Raw genomic sequence first — 20,052 nt, 5'->3', positions numbered from 1 at the left:
CATACTTTGAATACTCTCAAAATGTTTGATAAAAAGTTCACGTTATTGCATTTCATTATGTGCTCTAGTGGTACTAACTCCTCCTCTCCTCCTCCTCTCCTCCTTCCAACACAGGGCATCGGGGAACTGTTTGAGAAGATCAAGCAGGAGAACAAGGCCAACGGGCACGCCAACGGAGACGCGGGTCTCTTCTTCACCAACCTTTACGTCACGCCGGTGCTGAAGAACATCAGCCTGTACATGGAGAAGGGCCAGATGCTGGCGGTGGCCGGCTCCACTGGATCAGGGAAGGTGGGTCATGCAACACAACATCACCAGGACTAAAGGGCTGATTATGACCCCACGTTCACGCAACGCAAGGGCGTTGCGGACCCTCCTTGTGTCCACCGAAAGGGCCTGACGTGCGCCTCCCGAAAATTGTATTCTTCCGTCGAGGCGACGCAGCAGCAAGGGCTGTGATTGGTCCACTTTCTAAAACCCGACGCAGAACCATAAAGGTTCAGGACTGCGTCGAAGCGTCTGCGTGGTCATTGCGTTGCGTGAACATGGAACCATAATCAGCCCTTAATAGCAAAATACCTGATGTGATGCGAAAATGACGGACAGCTACGTAATCCTTTGGGAGGAGTGGTGTACTTCGTGTATGTATGTCTGTGTGTATTTGCATATGTGTGTTCATATGTGTGTTCGTATGTGTGCCTGCATGTGCCCCTACATGCGTGTGCGTGTCTGTGTGTGTGTGCGTGGACATCTCTTTGACTGACTTGCCCCTGGCTCTGGTTTCAGAGCTCCCTGCTCATGATGATCCTGGGAGAGCTGGTTCCGTCGGAAGGGAAGATCCGACACAGTGGGCGGATCTCCTTCTGCCCCCAGACGTCCTGGATCATGCCCGGAACCATCCGTGACAACATCTTGTTTGGCCTGACCTATGACGAGCTCCGATACACCTCTATCATCAAGGCCTGTCAGCTGGAGGAGGTACTGACGTCACATCCTGTCTGGGGCTTCACTGTGGTCCTGCTGGGGTAAACAAAGCCGCATGTTTGTGTTCAGGGGTCTTAGGGGTAAGAGAGCTGAGTGGGCAGAGGAATCATATGTGCAATAGGGGAGGGAGAGGAAGGGAGGGAGAATGAGAGAGAAAGAACTGTAATCACATGGGAGAGAGAAAGAGAGAGGGAGAGAGTCAGAGGGAGAGATGAAGAGAGAGAGAGAAAGTTAAAGTTTAAATAGATGAAAAATCTGTAGAGAGAGGTAGCGAGAGAGAGAGAGAGAGAGAGATAGATAGAGAGAGAGAGAGATAGAGAGAGAGAGAGAGAGAGAGAGAGAGAGATAGATAGAGAGAGAGAGGTAGAGAGAGATAGATAGAGAGAGAGAGGTAGAGAGAGATAGAGAGAGAGAGAGCGAGAGAGAGAGACAGAGAGAGAGAGGTAGAGAGAGAGGTAGAGAGAGTGAGAGAGAGAGGTAGAGAGAGAGTGAGAGAGAGGTAGAGAGAGAGTGAGAGAGAGAGGTAGAGAGAGAGAGAGAGGTAGAGAGAGAGAGAGAGAGAGAGAGAGAGAGGTAGAGAGAGAGATAGAGAGAGTGAGAGTGAGAGTGAGAGAGAGAGAGAGAGAGAGTGAGAGAGAGAGAGAGAGAGAGAGCGATTAGTACACAACAGGGCACTTTCTGCTGAGTCTCAGTGTTGAGTGATGGCTTCTTCTCGTTCCGACCTCCAGTGTGAGCTGGGGCAGACGGTCTCAGCTCACACTGGGACCGTCTGCTGTTGTCATGGAGATGGGATATCATCTTGCCGGTTGCATTTGATGAGCATGACAATGAGGGGGTTCCTGACTGAACCGATAACGAGCCCTGGAATCCCTGGCCTACAGTGGGCTGAGCGGGTCCTTTGGTTAAGTGCTTTCAACAGTTTGATCCACATTTAGTAGGATTAGTTACGTATAAACACACACACACATATGTGTCATCTACGTCTACGTCTTCCAGACACTTCAATGAGGACAGCCCATCATCTGTGATCTGACGTGGGCGCAGACTAGTACAACCTCCCCCCATGACGGCCTACGTTTCCGCTTACGTTACTTCCAGCGTTTAGGGTAAACACTGGTCTGATGTCACAGCAAACAGCCCGCTCTGCGCTACTGAAAGGCTCCAACAGAACAACCACATGACTCGGCATGGAGCAGGCCTCCAAGACCGAAAGAGGGCGATGATAAGGGCTCCGCTTGGCCTATGTAACACCCTGGTCGTCCTCGAGGGCCGCTGTGTGTCAATGCAAATCATGGTCTATGGTACAATGCACACGGTCGTCATGAGTCATCAGTCATGTCGGGGGGGAGGACCCAAACCAAAGGGACGCGTCTAAACCCAATACCATGATGATCAGCTGCTCCTCCCACAAGGAGAATCACCACGGCAACCCCCTAGGGGGCCTAGAGGCGACCCGGCAGAGTTATCCCCCCCACCCCCAGCTTGTTGAAACACCAGACAACACAGCCCTGGGGGGTCCCCCAACCCCCCCACTCTGTTCAAACCCCCCAGTAAGCCGCTAGCCCCTAGCTCCTAGCCCCTAGCTCCTAGCCCCTAGCTCCTAGCTGCCTTGCTTTGTTCGGCTACTTGACTCACAACATGCCTTTTCACTAGCTCGCCACGCTGGACGCGCTGTTAAACACCCTGTTAACTTAATTCCCTGTGGCTTGCCAGCAGGAGAGCGGAAGTGGCAGATAAAAAGGTAGGAGGTTTTGTGTTTCAAGGAATAAGATGGACACCTTTTGTGTTTAAAGGAATAAGATAGACTTAATCCTTCACTCCATTCCTGTGCCATCCTCCCTCAGTGTCCCGCTGAATGTTTTGGTCACAGTATTGGTCGGTGGCGTCTCGTACTGTCCTGTTTGTTTTGATGTTCTGTTCTGTCCTGTCTGTTGGCACACTAAATGTTCTGGCCTGGGTGTATTTGTTATTTGTTGTATTTGCCATGTTTTATCATTCACATTTTTGTATTACGTATTCATTTACTATTTATCATTTTACTATGGCTATAGAGTACCTTTAGCTGCATAAGGATGGGTATACAAACAATAATGAATACAAACATAGCAAAACAAATACATGATATGCTCAACCATATTATCTATATACACAAATATATATGTTTTTAAAAAGAGTAGCTGTCAGTTACTTTTACTTTACTTTAACTGTTAGACATTCAAATGTGAGGAACAGGTTCCGAGCACTTTTCAAGCTGCCCTTCACTGCTTGCTCCTCCACTACGGCACTAACCATAAGAAGTCAGGTTTTGGATATTGTGCTGATGCTGATTTTGTCATTCCAAATATAAACAGTTTACAGTACTTGCAAGCAGCCAGTCTACAGGATATCTTATTTTGACCACATTAAACAGTGAACCAATACTCTGACAGCCACTTTCTTAATTATTTTTTACTGGGGCCTAATATCCAATAGATTTCAGCCTAATAAATACAATTCAATAAGAAGGTCAATAGACCCTTTTTCATCTTGGTATGATAAACACCGGTGTCGCCCTGCACTAATTACGGCCCCCTTTATGTGGCAGACCACGGGCAGCAGACTGAACCAGTGAGGACCATGTACCCTGGAACATAAAGCAGCAGACCCATAATGAGTGTTATTAGGGGGACACCTGTGTGGGTTCTTGGTTGACGCAACATATTGAATCTGATATTTACATTGATGTGTGTGTGTGTGTGTGTGTGTGTGTGTCTCCTATCACTCTGTGAGAGGCAGTGCGGTAGGCAGAGGCTTGTTTTGGGGAGGTGACGCTACCCTCATGGCCTGTGGTATCAATGGTGTTGTCATGGTTACCCAATTATGACGGCCGTCTTCGCCCTGTGGTGCGCTTAGCGTCATCACAGTTACTGTTGTAATGACTATTTTGATGATGTGGCGGTACGCCCACATTGTCATGGTTACTCTCAGTGAGATTGGCTGCCGTACACTGTGCTATCACGCCATGGCATATTCACTGGAAGCCACTTCCAGCCGTCCCTGTTCATTCAAAGGAAGATGCAAAACGCAATCTCTCTTTTTTGTCCCTCTGACCATGTTCATGGCAATCTAATCATTACAAATATAAATATAAACGCAAGCGGTGATTAATGGGGTCCGAGCAAAATGAAAAGTCAAGAACACACTAATGGAAGATATATAAATATGACATATAATTATGAAGGAAAGATGTTGATGTTCCCCTTAATGCCATACTGTGCCTCGGCTGCAGAGCAATGGCAGATTGTCATGTTCAGCTTGTTCATAATTGTCTAATCGGGATTCGTACTCTCAAACTAAGGATCCTCAGTACAAGGCATTATCCCATTAAGCCACTGACAAACCTGAACTGTAGCCTCATTCACATGGTGAAAATGTCTATTGATAAGCACACAACAGCCAGAAAACCCCAAGCAAACATTTCTCAAATTAATTAAGGGCTTTCTTAAAAGCAAATACCTGAAAAATCTTTGAAATTCTGGGGAAATTAAACATTTGTTGTCAAGAACACTAATGGAAGAAATATTAATATGACAGGAAAAATGGTTAACGAAGAAGTTCCCCTTAATGCCATACTGTGTCTTGGCAGTCAGATTCTTGGAAAATAATGAGCCGGAATGTTGATTGCCTGAAGAATTTCAGGTGCTATGTTGTGTTACTTAAATGATTGGCAATGACAGAATGTCATGTTTAGCTTGTTCATAATGCTCTAATCGGGATTCGAACAATCAACATAAGGATCACCAGTACACAGCATTATTCCGTTGAGCCACTGACATTCCTGAACTGCATGAAGCCTCATTCACATCGTGAAAATGTCTATTGATAAGCATACAACATCCAGAAACCTCCAAGCACACATTTCACAAGAGAATTAAGGGCTTTCTTAAAAGAGTATAGATCCGAGAATTTGCACTGTTAATGGTATCCACCTAATGATAGCCGTATGGTAGTTATACAATAACAAAATGGTCATATAGGCAAAATGGGTTGAGACTGTTGACGTTTGGCATTTCTATGAAATTATGGGAAAAGTAAACATTTTTAGAGCAGAAGACCAGGGTGAAAAAGATGCATCTGATTTAAGAGATTAATATTATGAAAGAATTTTGAGTCCAGGTCAATCTGGTGAGGAGAAATAAGCCTAATTCATGATTTTTTACAATACCTCCACCTTTGGGTGCAGTACCACGAATTTGGGTTTATGGGTATTGGTTGTTATTGGTAACCACACCTGAACATTTCAAGAGTTTTCGACTTACGGTATAGGCAGCAGTTTGACTTTTACAGAAACAATAGGGGACCAAGCAGCTTCGCAGCTCGGACCCCTAATGAAACCTTGGTGTAACCTTGGCAAAATGATGGCAGCAGAAAAGTGAAAGAAATCAGTGAATCACAAAACATTTGTCTGCGTCACAAAGTCCTTGGGGCTGCCTGTGCTGGTCTGAGTCCTATTTTCAATATGTGTGTTTGAATGGGAGACTTTATTAGCCTGACTCTGCCCGCCTACGTACTTCCGCTCAATTTTCATTTCCCTTCAGTACCACTTCTTGGTTTGCGGTCAAATTTTGCCGGTCCAATCAGAAAACAGAGGGAGTGACTGAGAACAATGACGTTGAGGTAGTGCGTTAGTTTAAGTTGTAGTCAAACGTTAGCGATTGGTTATGGCAGAATCAGAGTGGCACTGGGCAGATTCAATTGTTTTAAACTCCATCAGACACCTGCCTTCAAGTGATTTATTTTTGTCAATGGAGATTGGCCAGACTCTCAGACTGTGCAAATTAAATGAAGTACGAGAGTCTGGTAGGACCAGGCTAAGACTTGATCGCGTTATCTCTGTATTGCTGCATGTATTCCTCCCTCTCATCTAGTCTTCTTCCCTCTCTGGTGCAGGACTTTGCGCTGCTCCCTGAGAAGGACAAGTCCCCGGTGGTGGAAGGCGGTGTCACACTTAGCGGGGGCCAAAGGGCCCGCATCGGCCTGGCCAGGTACGATCAGCCACACACCTATCAGCATGCATCCTGTCCCCGCCTTCGTTTAATGTGACTGCATCACCTTCTCTCACATGACAGCAGCTCGCGGATTTCAATGTCTCTCCAGTTAGAACTACTCATGTTGATGTCGCTGCGTTGTCTCTGTTGTAGAGACAACGTAGCAACACCTCTACCCAAGCCCCCCAAAAAAATGTTGTTCACAAAGAAAAAAAACAACATAAATTGACGTCAGAACCCAAATCCTTGACCAATGAAGTCAACGGTCCATCTTTTTGCAGGGAGCAGTATTAGAACATAGCAGAGCATGGCCGTTTCCCCTTGACTCGCTGAAGATGTGCTGCTGAAACACAGCGTACCTCCGTGCTGACGCGTGGAACGCTCACCACTTATCTCACAGTATAAACTGATGAAGGCCTGAGGGGGGATCATATGAGTCACTGCTGTTATTAACGGTATCCAGTCATCCATTAATTGTACTTTACTAAAAATAGCCGGGGTGCATAAGCTTTCCAGTGTGCGTAGTCAAAGTCATAACAATTGTCTGATGGATGACTACTGCAATTGTCCTCGTTTAGATTTGGGTAACAAGGGACCTTAAGTTGCTCACTAATTAACCAATTAATCAAAGTGAGGCTGTTGTTGGTGTGTTGACAAACATAAGTTATGAGAGTGTAGCAGTGACAATAATCACACATCCTTCCTCCTATGTGTTGTTCTCTCCCTTAGCATACTGGGATGCTACACAATATTAATTACCACTCAATACAATAGATTTCTCATGAGCCACGGTTTTCCCTTATGTGTGTGAGTTTCCGGCTGGTGCTTGTGGTGCTTTTTACAACCACAGTAGATAGATGTTATGGCTCGCCTGAATCCCTTGTAGATTATTAAAAGGGCGTGCATATCCATTTGTTAAAGTGTCCGGGATCTGCCTGATGACTTCCTTTTCAGATGGGATTTAAGTGCTTCTATCATTCCTCATGATCTGATTTAAGCCACTCTCTTGGAAACCCCACCACATGCTCATCTCTCTGCCTGACTTCTTCTATCTCTATCTCTTCTATCACTCTCTCCTTCCGGTAAGACAAATGAGCAAAAACAACAACTCCAATGTTGCCTAACAACTTGCCGCTTATGTGGGTTTTTGGTTCCAAAATGGCAGGCTTTAAAGGTCATGATCGATCGCTCAAGGTCATGTGATCGGTTATTGATCGCAACTGTAATTGTTGCAGGGAGCGTTCGTGCGTAACTAAAAGTATTGATTCTGGGAACAGGGGTGACATAAGTGGGGTTAACTTTACAGATTGAACCTTGCAAAGTGAAGCTTTCATCGCTCTGTGCCTAATCCCGCTGTTTCCAGCTGTGCGATGGGAACCATTACTTCAAGGACCCCATACATCAGTCACTTGGTCAAAAAGTCACTCAAATTACTCTTTTCTTCTGTCCCCCTCTGTCTATCATCATCTCTCTCATATGCTCTGTGTGTCTGTGTGTTTGTGTGTCTGCGTGCATGCGTGTGTGCGTGCGTACACGTTTATGTATGTGTGTGTGTGTGTGTGTGTGTGTGTGTGTGCGTCTCTCCCCCAGAGCCCTGTATAAAGACGCAGACCTCTACCTCCTTGACTCTCCTTTCACCCACCTGGACATCGTGACGGAGAAAGAGATCTTTGAAAAGTGTGTATTAGCAACAGAGAGTCTTTCATGTCTTTGGGGGGAAGGGATTAGTGTTTGAAGGTCAAGGATATAGGGTTTGTTGTACTTGACATGTTAAAGTTGCGCATGGTATAACTGTGTTATGCTGTTAGGTTAGAGGGACTAAAATGTATAATGTACAATGCTGAAATTGTATTGTTATTTTTCACAGTAGTATTTATGTATTGGGATATTGTAAAAGCCAGCTTGTCTTTCTCTTCAGAGAGCCGTAACGAGCTACACCCTTGATAACATTTCTTTATAGACAGATCTGGCTACCTTGATGATGTCTCTTTAGATGTAACCTGGTGTAGAGTCTGCATGTCCAACCGGCCCGCCCATGCACCCCCCACCCCAGGTGCCTGTGCAAACTGATGGCCTCCAAGACGCGGGTGGTGGTCACAAGCAAGCTGGAGCACCTCAAGCGCGCCGACAAGATCCTCCTGCTCCACAACGGCGTGTGCTACTTCTACGGCACCTTCTCGGAGCTGCAGGCCCAGCGGCCCGACTTCAGCTCCCTGCTGCTCGGCCTGCAGGCCTACGACAAGATGAACGCCGAGCGCCGCAGCTCCATCCTGACGGAGACGCTGCGCCGCGTGTCCGTGGACGAGACGGCCGCCTTCCGCTCCCCTGATCCCCTGCGCCAGGCCTCCTTCCGCCAGCCCGCCCCCTCCCCGGCCGCGATCAGCGACGCCCACCACCCGGAGAAGCGCAAGCAGTCGCTCATCCTCAACCCCCTGGCGGCCGCGCGCAAGTTCTCCTTCATCGGGGGCTCCCAGGGGCCGCCCCCCTCCGCAGGCGGCGGGAACTCCCCGCAGGACGACTCGCAGCACCAGCTCTCGGAGCGGAGGTTCTCGGTGGTGCCGGAGGACGACCAGGTGGAGGAGGTGCTCCCCAGGGGAAACATGTACCACAGCGGCCTGGAGCACCTGCACGGCCAGCGGCGCCAGTCGGTGCTCGCCTTCATCACCAACGGCGGCGGCGGCGGCGGCGGCGGCGGCGGCGGCGGCGGCGGCGGCGGCGGCGGCGGCGTGGGACAGAATCAGCACCAGCGGCGCCACGCGCAGATGCAGTCCTCCTTCCGGCGGAAGCTGTCCCTCACGCCGGCGTGCCAGCTGGCGTCGGAGCTGGACATCTACGCCCGCCGCCTGTCCCTGGACAGCGTGTTCGACATCAGCGAGGACGTGGACCAAGAGGACATGGAGGTAGGGGCGAGACGGAGATGAGATCAGATTAGTGTCGTGCTTTGTTGAGCCCCGATGGGACAAATACTTTATTGATTGAGAGTATATGCTGTATTATTATAATATAATATTATGTGCATGATAGATTAAACTATACATGATATTGCTACAGAGTAACCTAACACTACATATATCAAAAATAGGAGTGGCATCTCTAGATAAAACAGGTTAACTTGCATAGATTTTACCCAATCAAAAACTCAAATATGCCTGTGAACTCTGTTAAGTATGTTAATTGTCCCATGGATAAAAACGAGATTAATTTTATTTCTGATTTGTTCTACAAAAACCAGATGTTTCTCTTCACAGCAATGTTTTGCCGATGAGCACGAAAACATTTTTGAAACTACCTCATGGAACACCTATCTGCGCTATATCACCACCAACAGGAACCTGGTCTACGTTTTAATATTCATAGCTGTTGTCTTCATTATTGAGGTAATTACGATTTCTATTTCATATTGATCCAACTTTATACTGTTGATTAGCTCCACTCTGAATGTACTGTGAAGTCGAGTTCTGTTTCTCCAGTGCATATGTCTTCTCTCACTCTGCAGGTTGCAGGATCAGTCATAGGCATATTTCTCATCACTAAGTAAGTATAATGTTTCATTAGAGTACTCATTCATTCATTCACTCATTCATACTGCGAAGAAAAAAATATATTGTTCGACTATTGACTCAAGCAACACACTGCTATTAGTTTATTCTAATTTAATGTATCATTGTTTAACATATAATTTTCAAATTGGTACAAAGCAATTCACAGAGAGCAAATATTTCCTAAATAAAAGGCACACATTTGGCTTTTATTCAGGAGATGAAAGCTTGTGTATTTGGGGGAGTGACAGTAGCTTCTCTGCAGTCACAGTAACATTCTACAGGGAGAGGAACTCCTTGCACGTTCATCACTAAAGGGCTGATTATGGTCCCACGTTCCCACAACCCAAGGGGGGTTACGGACCCCTTATGTCCTTGCGGACCCTCCTTGCGTCCACTGGAAGGGCCTGACGTGCGCCTCCAAAATATTGTAACCTTCTGTCGAGGCGATGCAGCAGAAAGGGCTGTGATCGGTCTGCTTACTAAAGCCCGACGCAGAACCATAAAGGTTCAGCACAGCGTTGAAAGCGTCTGCTAGTCGTTGCGTTGCGTGAACGTGGAACCATAACCAGCCCTTACTACACAGCTCTTATCAATGCTGTGGAACGCTCCGTTCACTTGCATGGGCCTTCACAACTTCAGGCGGTGAATAATTGTAAGCATATAATGACAGTCTTTTGTATCACTCCGCAAGTAGTCCGATAACTTATCCACACCAGTGTACTCAGTTGCTAAGCAACGTCAACGTCTTTGGCAGACTATTTTCTCTGCTGATCAACGCTACGAATGCTGGTAACAAATATATAATAAAAAAAAAAGCTGTGTAATAAGCAGGGTAATGCATAGAGGGCCAGTCATTATCGAAAATAAGCCCCTTTCTGTCGGGGCTTATTTTCCCGATAATGACCGGCGTTCTATACATTATCCCTTACGTAACACCCCCCCCGCCCCTTCCCTTATCCAAGAGAGATCTGGAGAAACGAGGCCAACCCCAACTCCCCCTCCTACATCGCAGAGCACGCCAACATGACCGCCTCCAAGCCCACCCACCTGGCGGTCATCGTCACGCCGACCAGCGCCTACTACATCATCTACATCTACGTGGCCACCTCGGAGAGCGTGCTGGCCCTGGGCTTCTTCAGGGGCCTCCCACTGGTGCACACGCTACTCACCGTCTCCAAGAGGCTCCACGAGAAGATGCTCAGCGCTGTGCTGCGAGCCAACATCGCCACGCTCAACACCATGAAGACCGGTGAGGCCCCTAACCCTGGGCTAGGGCCCCGCTCCTAGGTTAGGGCCCCCTCCTCGTGGGTTAGGGCCCCCTCCTCGTGGGTTAGGGCCCCGCTCCTAGGTTAGGGCCCCCTCCTCGTGGGTTAGGGCCCCCTCCTCGTAGGTTAGGGCCCCCTCCTCGTGGGTTAGGGCCCCCTCCTCCTAGGTTAGGGCCCCCTCCTCGTGGGTTAGGGCCCCGCTCCTAGGTTAGGGCCCCCTCCTCGTGGGTTAGGGCCCCGCTCCTAGGTTAGGGCCCCGCTCCTAGGTTAGGGCCCCGCTCCTAGGTTAGGTCCCCTTCCTCCTAGGTTAGGGCCCCCTCCTCGTGGGTTAGGGCCCCCTCCTCCTGGGTTAGGGCCCCCTCCTCCTGGGTTAGGGCCCCCTCCTCCTAGGTTAGGGCCCCCTCCTCGTGGGTTAGGGCCCCTTCCTCCTAGGTTAGGGCCCCCTCCTCCTAGGTTAGGGCCCCCTCCTCGTGGGTTAGGGCCCCCTCCTCGTGGGTTAGGGCCCCCTCCTCGTGGGTTAGGGCCCCCTCCTCGTGGGTTAGGGCCCCCTCCTCCTAGGTTAGGGCCCCCTCCTCCTAGGTTAGGGCCCCCTCCTCGTGGGTTAGGGCCCCGCTCCTAGGTTAGGGCCCCGCTCCTAGGTTAGGGCCCCGCTCCTAGGTTAGGTCCCCTTCCTCCTAGGTTAGGGCCCCCTCCTCGTGGGTTAGGGCCCCCTCCTCCTGGGTTAGGGCCCCCTCCTCCTGGGTTAGGGCCCCCTCCTCCTAGGTTAGGGCCCCCTCCTCGTGGGTTAGGGCCCCTTCCTCCTAGGTTAGGGCCCCCTCCTCCTAGGTTAGGGCCCCCTCCTCGTGGGTTAGGGCCCCCTCCTCGTGGGTTAGGGCCCCCTCCTCCTAGGTTAGGGCCCCCTCCTCGTGGGTTAGGGCCCCCTCCTCCTAGGTTAGGGCCCCCTCCTCGTAGGTTAGGGCCCCCTCCTCGTAGGTTAGGGCCCCCTCCTCGTGGGTTAGGGCCCCCTCCTCCTAGGTTAGGGCCCCCTCCTGTGGGTTAGGGCCCCCTCCTCCTAGGTTAGGGCCCCCTCCTCGTGGGTTAGGGCCCCCTCCTCCTAGGTTAGGGCCCCATCCTGTGGGTTAGGGCCTCACTCAAAGAGGCTTTACAAAGAAAAACAAGAAAACCAAATACAGAAAAATTCAAAATAAAAATAAGGTTTTGAAATGTGTCAGGTGCGGTAAAGGTGGGCTCAGGGTCATAAGCTTTCTTGGAGAGGTGAGTTTTGAGTTGACTCTTGAATGTGGTTATTGAGTCTGAGTTGCATATGTGTGAGGGGAGGGAGTCGATCTACGTAGCCTTGAAGTTAGTGTCTTCATGATAGAATGTGTTAGTATATTTATAAAAAAAAGTAGCATATTGTACCTTTAATTACAGTATGTCTTAACTATTATCAATATACATTTTTGTTGTAAGTGCAAGTGTATTGTTTTTTTATGTGCTGAAAACGGCCCCTTGTAATGTGTCTGCAGTGCTTAGAGAGCTAATGATTGTTTTTGGGCCCTGCGGCAGGTCGGATCATGAACAGATTCACCAAGGACATGGCGACTATAGATGACATGCTGCCTCTGGTTCTCTTTGACCTCATACAGGTATGCCTGGGCCTCATGCACATACTGTGTTCTAAAAAATATAGCACATTTCCTTCGGGAGATAGACAGTGCTCATGACTCAATTAATCTGAATTGAATTCAAGGAGTGGTGTGAATCTCTGATTTAAATACAATACCGAAAAAAACAAAATCAATAACTAAAGACAATAAAAATCCCAAGTTATTACATATTTTTCACCAATACTCACAGTGCATTACACATCTATGGAGCCGAATCACCATCAGTTTTTTTTGTATTCAAAAGCCAATTCCCTCACAAATCAGACGACTGCAGTATGAACTGAACCGGCCACCACGTGGGCAGCCACAGGTTAAGGCCACTGATCTGTTATTGTTTACAATAAATACAATACTTAAAATGTAGATAGTCCTACTGCACCAAAGAGTCAAGCTACATATCCAATGAAAAATACAGTTATAATAACCACCGTAAAGCCGTCCAATAACATTAGCCGAAAAGGGACTGGTTTATCTTTGACAAATGTCAGACAAATGTACACTAAATATCCACACAAAACAATGTGTGACCGTTGATTTCCAATGGTACCCCAACAACACACGGAAACATGGGGCGCAATCACTTCTGACTGCAACGCGGCTGAGTGACAGCATCTCCAGAGCAACCAGAACAGTTGAGCAGATTTCAGCTTTATGGAGTTATGCTGATATATCTCTGGCTGTACTTGACGGTGTAAATGTACCTTCATGCTATGTATCTCAGTCATCCCCTCTCTCTCTTTCTCCAGTTGAGCATAATCGTGTTGGGAGCTATATTCACCGTGTCCATCATAAGGCCCTACATCTTCATCGCAGTCATCCCTTTGGGCGCCATCTTCGTCTTCCTCCGGAAGTACTTCTTACGAACTGGACAGCAACTCAAACTGCTTGAGGCCGAAGGTAAGACTATTTGCGTGCGTGCATGCGTGCGTGCCCCTTAGACCGGCTTCTCCATGCAGGAATAAAAAATATTCAGTGAATGCAGGATGTTGGGGAATAAAAGAAAAAATCCCAACGTCAGAGTCGCCCCCGCCCAGCCATCAGCAGGCAGACCGACCGGCGACTTTTACCATAGCGACCTGTGGTGATGGGGTCAAAGGGCTGCCATGCCCATTAGGGGATTGTTCCCTGAGCTTGCCTGCCGAGTCAAGCCGAGTCAAGAGTCCCCAGGAACACCGGGTTTATTTTTGCTGGTGTACCTTTTGTGCCAGAGTGAAGCGGAGAGGAAGAGAGAGGGCCATCTGTGCGGACCCTGCTGACAGACATGACAGGGTGTTGTCGTAGATATTGGCCCGGCTCTCAACGCCATCTCCCCCCATGGCAACGTCCCCGATTCTGCCAGGCCCTGCTCTGACCGGGACCGGGTCAGAGAGAGGGGTGACCCGATCTGGGATTTCCTTCAGCTCCATCCTGGACTCTCCTCTACAAAGAGAGAGAGGGGAGGAGACAGGAGAACGTGTGTCACACATTGTCTGTGCACAAAGGACAGGGCAGAATGTCACATGCTCTGGTCACCTCTGGCTCCTGCCCATAGCAAACACTTGTGAAATGGAATTGTGTGTCAACGTGAAATCATGCAGCGAGACACAGTGGGTGGGGTCCTTTGAAAGACTGAAGAAGGGAGGATATTCCGAGAAGCACAGGGAAGTACGATTAATTTGCAATTAGTGAGAAGCTGTTTAATGAGAAATAGTTTCAATCTGGGACGATAATTCAATAGAGTGAGAGAAAAACAATGCTGAAATCTCCACCCTTAAGTGTTTGCCTTTTCTCACTAGGGCTTGGTGATTTGGCCTAAAATAATAATAATAATAATAATAATAATAATAATAATAATAATAATAATAATAATAAAAACAACTCAGTTTTTTTCAAACCAAACTCGATTATTATTTTAATCGATTTGTTTCTATAAGTGAAAAAAAGAATATTTTTTAAGTTTGGATTTGTTTTGATGAATAACAATGATTAACAGAAGCTAAATAAATAACCCCCATCTCCCACTCTGCTGCGTGCCTCAGTTTGAGATGTAGGAATAATATGAGCTGCTGCTTATGGTCGCCACAGACTTTAAGCAAACTCTACACACTCACATTTTTCAGTGCATGCTGTCATGTTGATATTTAACCCATTTCTTTTTTTTTTTTTATAATCGATTTTCGTCCTAAACCATAACTTCGAATTACGATTAAACATCTATTAATCGCCCAGCTCTACGTCTCACTAGGTTGTAAATGTTTTTGCTTTGATGGCCCTGAATTTAAGGTCTTTCAATTTCTTCTCTCAATTTCAACATTAAGTTGAAATGTATAAACTAAATGTAATCTCCTCAAACCTGCTTTAATGCTACATCTCTTTGCTGATGGCCAATGGCCTAACAGCTAACCGCTAGGGTTCACCTGTCACTGTCCACCATCTCCCATGATGAGCCCCCTCTCGCCCTTCCTCCTCTCTGCAGCACGCAGCCCTATCTTCTCCCACCTCATCATCTCTCTGAAGGGCCTGTGGACCATCCGTGCGTTCGGGCGGCAGGCGTACTTCGAGACCCTTTTCCACAAGGCCCTGAACACGCACACCGCCGCCTGGTTCCACTACCTGGCCACGCTGCGCTGGTTCCTCTTCCGCTGCGACGTCATCTTTGTCTTCTTCTTCACCGCCGCCGCCTTCATCGCCGTGGGAACCAACCGTGAGTACTGGAGGCGACGGCAGGGAGGGGGATGTGTGACGGGGTAAACGTTCACACAGTAGGAACGCGTCACAAACAAGCAAGCGGATGAACACACATCACATGGACGTACACAACACTTAGGAACCTGTGCAAACATGATGCCGCACACACACGCACGCACGCACGCACGCACGCACGCACACACATGCACACACGGGACCTCCGATGCAGTGGTAATAGAGTGTGTGATTGGAGCAGATTAGGTAGCAATTTGTCGGGCAATGGCTTCTTAATAGAGCTGATCTTACCACTTCTAAATACCTTAATGACATGAGCCGTGTGTGTGTGTGTGCATGTGTTAGTTGGCTATTTCTGTTAAATGAGCATGTTTGTTTGGGTATTTGGCTCTGTGGTTGCAATAGTGTGTGTGTGTGTGTGTGTGTGTGTGTGTGTGTTTGTTGGGGTAGGGGAGTGTGTGTGTGTATGTGTGTGTGTGTGTCAATGAGCATGCTTATCTGTGTATTTGGTTGTGTGGTTGCAATAATGTGTGTGTGTGTGTGTGTGTGTGTCTCTGTGTGTGTGTGCGTGTGTGTGTGCGTTTGTGTGTGCGTGCCTGTGCGTGCGTGTGTCTCTCTGTGTGTGTGCATGTGTGCGTCTGTGTGTGTGTGTGTGTGTGTGTGTGCGTGCCTGTGCGTGCGTGTGTCTCTGTGTGTGTGTGCGTGTGTCTCTCTGTGTGTGTGCGTGTGTCTCTGTGTGTGTGAGTGTGTGTCTGTGTGTGTGTGTGTGTCTGTGTGTGTGTGTGTGTGTGTGTCTCTGTGTGTGTGTGTGTGTGCGTGCGAGTGCGTGTGTCTCTCTTTGTGTGTGTGCGTGTGTCTCTCTGTGTGTGTGTGCGTGTGTCTCTCTGTGTGTGTGTGCGTGTGTCTCTCTGTGTGTGTGTGTGCGTGTGTCTCTGTGTGTGTGTGTGCGTGTGTCTCTCTGTGTGTGTGCGTGTGTCTCTCTGTGTGTGTGTGCGTGTGTCTCTCTGTGTGTGTGTGCGTGTGTCTCTCTGTGTGTGTGTGCGTGTGTCTCTGTGTGTGTGTGCGTGTGTCTCTCTGTGTGTGTGTGCGTGTGTCTCTGTGTGTGTGTGTGCGTGTGTCTCTCTGTGTGTGTGTGCGTGTGTCTCTCTGTGTGTGTGTGCGTGTGTCTCTCTGTGTGTGTGTGCGTGTGTCTCTGTGTGTGTGTGTGCGTGTGTCTCTCTGTGTGTGTTCCCCAGAGGATAAGCCAGGGGACATTGGCATCATCGTGGCTCTGGCCATGCTCATCCTGGGGACCTTCCAGTGGGCGGTCATCACCAGCATCACCGTGGACGGTCTGGTAGTTACACACACATACACACACACACAGAACCAGTAACACTCATGCATGGACGATATTAACACACACGTAAGTATCATTGCTGACTGAACGTCAACGAACCCTGTCATGCACCCAGCCCACCGCGACCGAGGCCAACAGCACCCACAGACAAATGCCAATCTTGCGTTCAAACAAATACAGCAAAGGTATCAGGAACTCAACGTGGTTGGGGGACAGCGTGTGACTTCTGCTTAAGAACCAGTGGACCTTTGCTAGCAGATGGTTCTCCACAGAGCGGCAGGGAGGGAACGACCGCTGAACACAACAACCCGTGCTGACGTCGTTGGGCTGATTTGTTTGGGAACAGCAGGCATGAGAACCAAGTACAACAGTTGGGTCAGCAGAACGGCTCTACATATGGCACTCTGGTGTGCTTTCAATTAGTCTGGCATCTGAGCTCCGATATTCATCCGTCCCTTCATTCATCTTTTTAGGGTTGACCTCCACATATCACATATCACACCACACGTAATGGCGTTCTGCCATGTTGAATGGTGCCGCATGAATGGTACATTCACATGTATTTGAAGTTGGAATGCGTTATCAGACAGAACGGAGCTCTCAGCAGCGGCTGGTCTGTGGAGGCTGCTGTTTGATTTCCTAGATGTATTATAATAATTATGGTTCATAATATAAAGTCCAAAGTCAAGGTTTATTGTCATTTGTGCAGAAAACGCAGGGTCATTCTCTACATTGAAATTCTTCTTGACCTGGCAGTCAAACAATATGTAGGAGGCATGCATCCATTGTTTCATCCCTCCACCCAATCATCGATCATCAATCAATCATCCCTTCACCCCCATTGGTCCAACCCCCTGTCCATCCATTCATCAGATCCATTAACTACGTATACTTCCACCCGACCACAGTGGTATTCAGAAGCCCAGTGTCCCAGCTGGACACTTTAACACACACTCACCCACACACATGCACACACACGCACACACATGTAGTCACACACACACACGCAATTAAATTCAAACTCCAGTAAAGTATCAACCACAATAACATGAATTAACACCACAGAACACATTGCACGATTTTAAGCATTAAAATATCATAAGCAGAAAGAGCAGACTTACATGCATCTGGGCAGTAACACACATTCACACACACACAGACACACACACACACATTTGTAAAAACCTTACACCTACAGATAACAAAACATAAACAGACACACAAAAACACCCGCACTCACATTCACACACACTTCAAAACCACACACACACAATAACACAATCAAGCTGCAGACTAACAGAAACATACCGACACACGCTGAGTACCCTACTGAGAATCACTGTGTTGGTGTCTGACTGGGAAAGAGGGTGAGACCGAGCTCCATCCACAATACTTATCCCCTGACCTGCATAGGTCACTCCCTTCCTCCCTCCCACACACACACACACGCATACACACGCAAGCACACACACACACACACACACGCACACACACTTTCTCTCTGTCGTTAAACCATACCTTACTCCCATCTCCCGCCAATCCGTCCTCCTCATAAACGGAAATTAAATTCAAACTCCAGTAAAGTATTAACCACAATAACATGGATTAACCACAAAGCAAGACAATGAGCCTCATCATATATCATGAGCAAAGTCGGCAGACTTCATTTCATCTTGGCAGAAACTCCCACATGTGGATGTCACACAGTCTGATTTTGAAATGCCATGTAGTCGGTCATCAACCCTGATCCTGGCAAAATATGGGTCCCTAGTCCCATTGAATACCTTTTCAGTTGTGCTGTTGAAAATTGAGTATAGCCGGTTCACACAGTATTAAAACGCAAACATCCTTTGCTGAATGTGTTTAGTTGAGTGACAAACTTACGTGTAAACGGCACACAAACATAAGGTATACTATGCGTCTTTCCCGGCACCTGTGTGGGAAATTTGAAAGTTTTGATAGCGTTATACCACAGCTCTGTAACTACACGTTTGTCTCTGTGGCCCCTGGCTTGCGAACAGAGAACCCTGTCTCAGTAGCAGTGGGACTGGAGAATGTCGTCCTCTTGATAAGTTTGGGTTTTTCTAACCTGTTTCTGAACACCACAATGTTCCTTGGTGATGAACAGCGTATAAGGATCCCTTTAGCTGACGCCCTGGCGACCGTCGACCAATAGCCTTCCTGGACTCCACAACAATGTTAAACATCAGCCGGCCACCATTCAACAATGGGTGCCCGGCGTCTCGTCTCTCCCCATAAGACACTCCCCTAACCCTCACATGCCAGCTCATTCTCTATTTGGTGTCCCCCCCCCTCAAGATGCGGTCCGTAGACCGGGTGTTCAAGTTCATCGACCTGCCCTCGGAGGAGAGCCACCAGGGTCGGGGGGGGCAGGACCTGGTCATCGACAACCCCCACGCGGACGGCCTCTGGCCCAGCCGCGGGCACATGGACGTGCAGGGGCTGACGGCCAAGTACACGGAGACGGGGCGGGCCGTGCTGAGCAACGTGTCCTTCAGCGTGGACGGGGGGCAGAGCGTGAGTCTGGACCATTCATCCAAACCGCGCTGTGATGCAACAGGACCTTATTTTTTTCCCGTGATTTGTTACTGTTACTGACTTGAAATCAGTAAGATTCATACATTTTTTTCTTTTACAATTCAATATTTAAATAAAGATGTTATAATATCAATTAATCTCAACACATCGGCCTGGCCTAAAGGAAAGAGCAGTTTATATGTTGACTGCTTCCAATGTTGTGTTGGTCATACTTATGACCTTATGACTATCTCATATTAAATCGCAATCGCATTATAGGTCCAAATAATCACAATTAGATTTTTATTTTTTTAATCTTTATTTAACCAGGAATAATCCCATTGAGATTCAGTATCTATTTTACGAGGGAGTCCTGGCCAACACAGCAGATTATTTCCCCAATCGTTCAGCCCTAGTCTCTAGGCCTCTTTACACTGCCATGCCGGTTCGGTGGCGGCTTGGCACGCCTGGCGATTTCACTGCCTTGCCTGTGTAAAAACCAAGGGGGTAAAATCCCCCGTTCAGCACTGGGCAGGCTTTCTTGGTCCATTGGAGAAGGCGGGGCTACGCATGGAGAGTAGAGCCTTTTAGAATAATTTGCATACTATGAATGTTTTTAATTATTTTTATGATGACTAAGAGATATGAGACTCGTATGCAAGAATGAGTATACATCGGAGTGTAGGCTAGAAACTCAATTAACTATTTCCAAGTGCAAAAACGGCAACATATTCTTTGTTTTGCTGACCACTTGTTTTTTAGGATGGGCGTTTTTTTTTTTGGAGGATAAAAAACGCCCCCTGGAACTGTGGAGCCGTCTTATCGCATTTACATCAGAATGAAACCGCCAATGTGTGTAGGGTACGGGAGGGTAATTTGGAGTGCTAGCTCAAGCCGGCGATTTGCCTTGGGCAGTGTAAACTTGCGGCCCATGGCGGGAAAGGCGTGCATAAGACAGGCATATTTGGCAGTGTAAAAACGTTCTCTCTCTCTTTCTCTCTTTTTCCTTCTTTCTTTCTCTTTTTA

General features: G+C 48.0%; 1 protein-coding gene across 1 annotated transcript in view; it reads left to right on the top strand.

Moving 5' to 3' along the window:
* Window positions 1-20,052, top strand: part of cftr (CF transmembrane conductance regulator) — a 46,903-nt gene that overhangs the window by 20,138 nt on the left and 6,713 nt on the right. The window contains exons 10-22 of the mRNA XM_079743563.1: window positions 115-291; window positions 787-978; window positions 5,914-6,008; window positions 7,602-7,688; window positions 8,065-8,911; window positions 9,260-9,388; window positions 9,508-9,545; window positions 10,516-10,802; window positions 12,367-12,446; window positions 13,214-13,364; window positions 14,923-15,150; window positions 16,385-16,485; window positions 18,808-19,026. Coding sequence (XP_079599689.1) covers window positions 115-291; window positions 787-978; window positions 5,914-6,008; window positions 7,602-7,688; window positions 8,065-8,911; window positions 9,260-9,388; window positions 9,508-9,545; window positions 10,516-10,802; window positions 12,367-12,446; window positions 13,214-13,364; window positions 14,923-15,150; window positions 16,385-16,485; window positions 18,808-19,026 — 2,631 coding nt within the window. The remainder of the gene's footprint in view (window positions 1-114; window positions 292-786; window positions 979-5,913; window positions 6,009-7,601; window positions 7,689-8,064; window positions 8,912-9,259; window positions 9,389-9,507; window positions 9,546-10,515; window positions 10,803-12,366; window positions 12,447-13,213; window positions 13,365-14,922; window positions 15,151-16,384; window positions 16,486-18,807; window positions 19,027-20,052) is intronic.

The sequence above is a fragment of the Pollachius pollachius genome (genome assembly GCF_949987615.1).
Source record: "Pollachius pollachius genome assembly, chromosome: 9".
In the NCBI taxonomy this organism is placed as follows: domain Eukaryota; kingdom Metazoa; phylum Chordata; class Actinopteri; order Gadiformes; family Gadidae; genus Pollachius; species Pollachius pollachius.
Note: the sequence above shows the minus strand (reverse complement) of the source record. Positions and strands in the feature narration are given on the sequence as shown.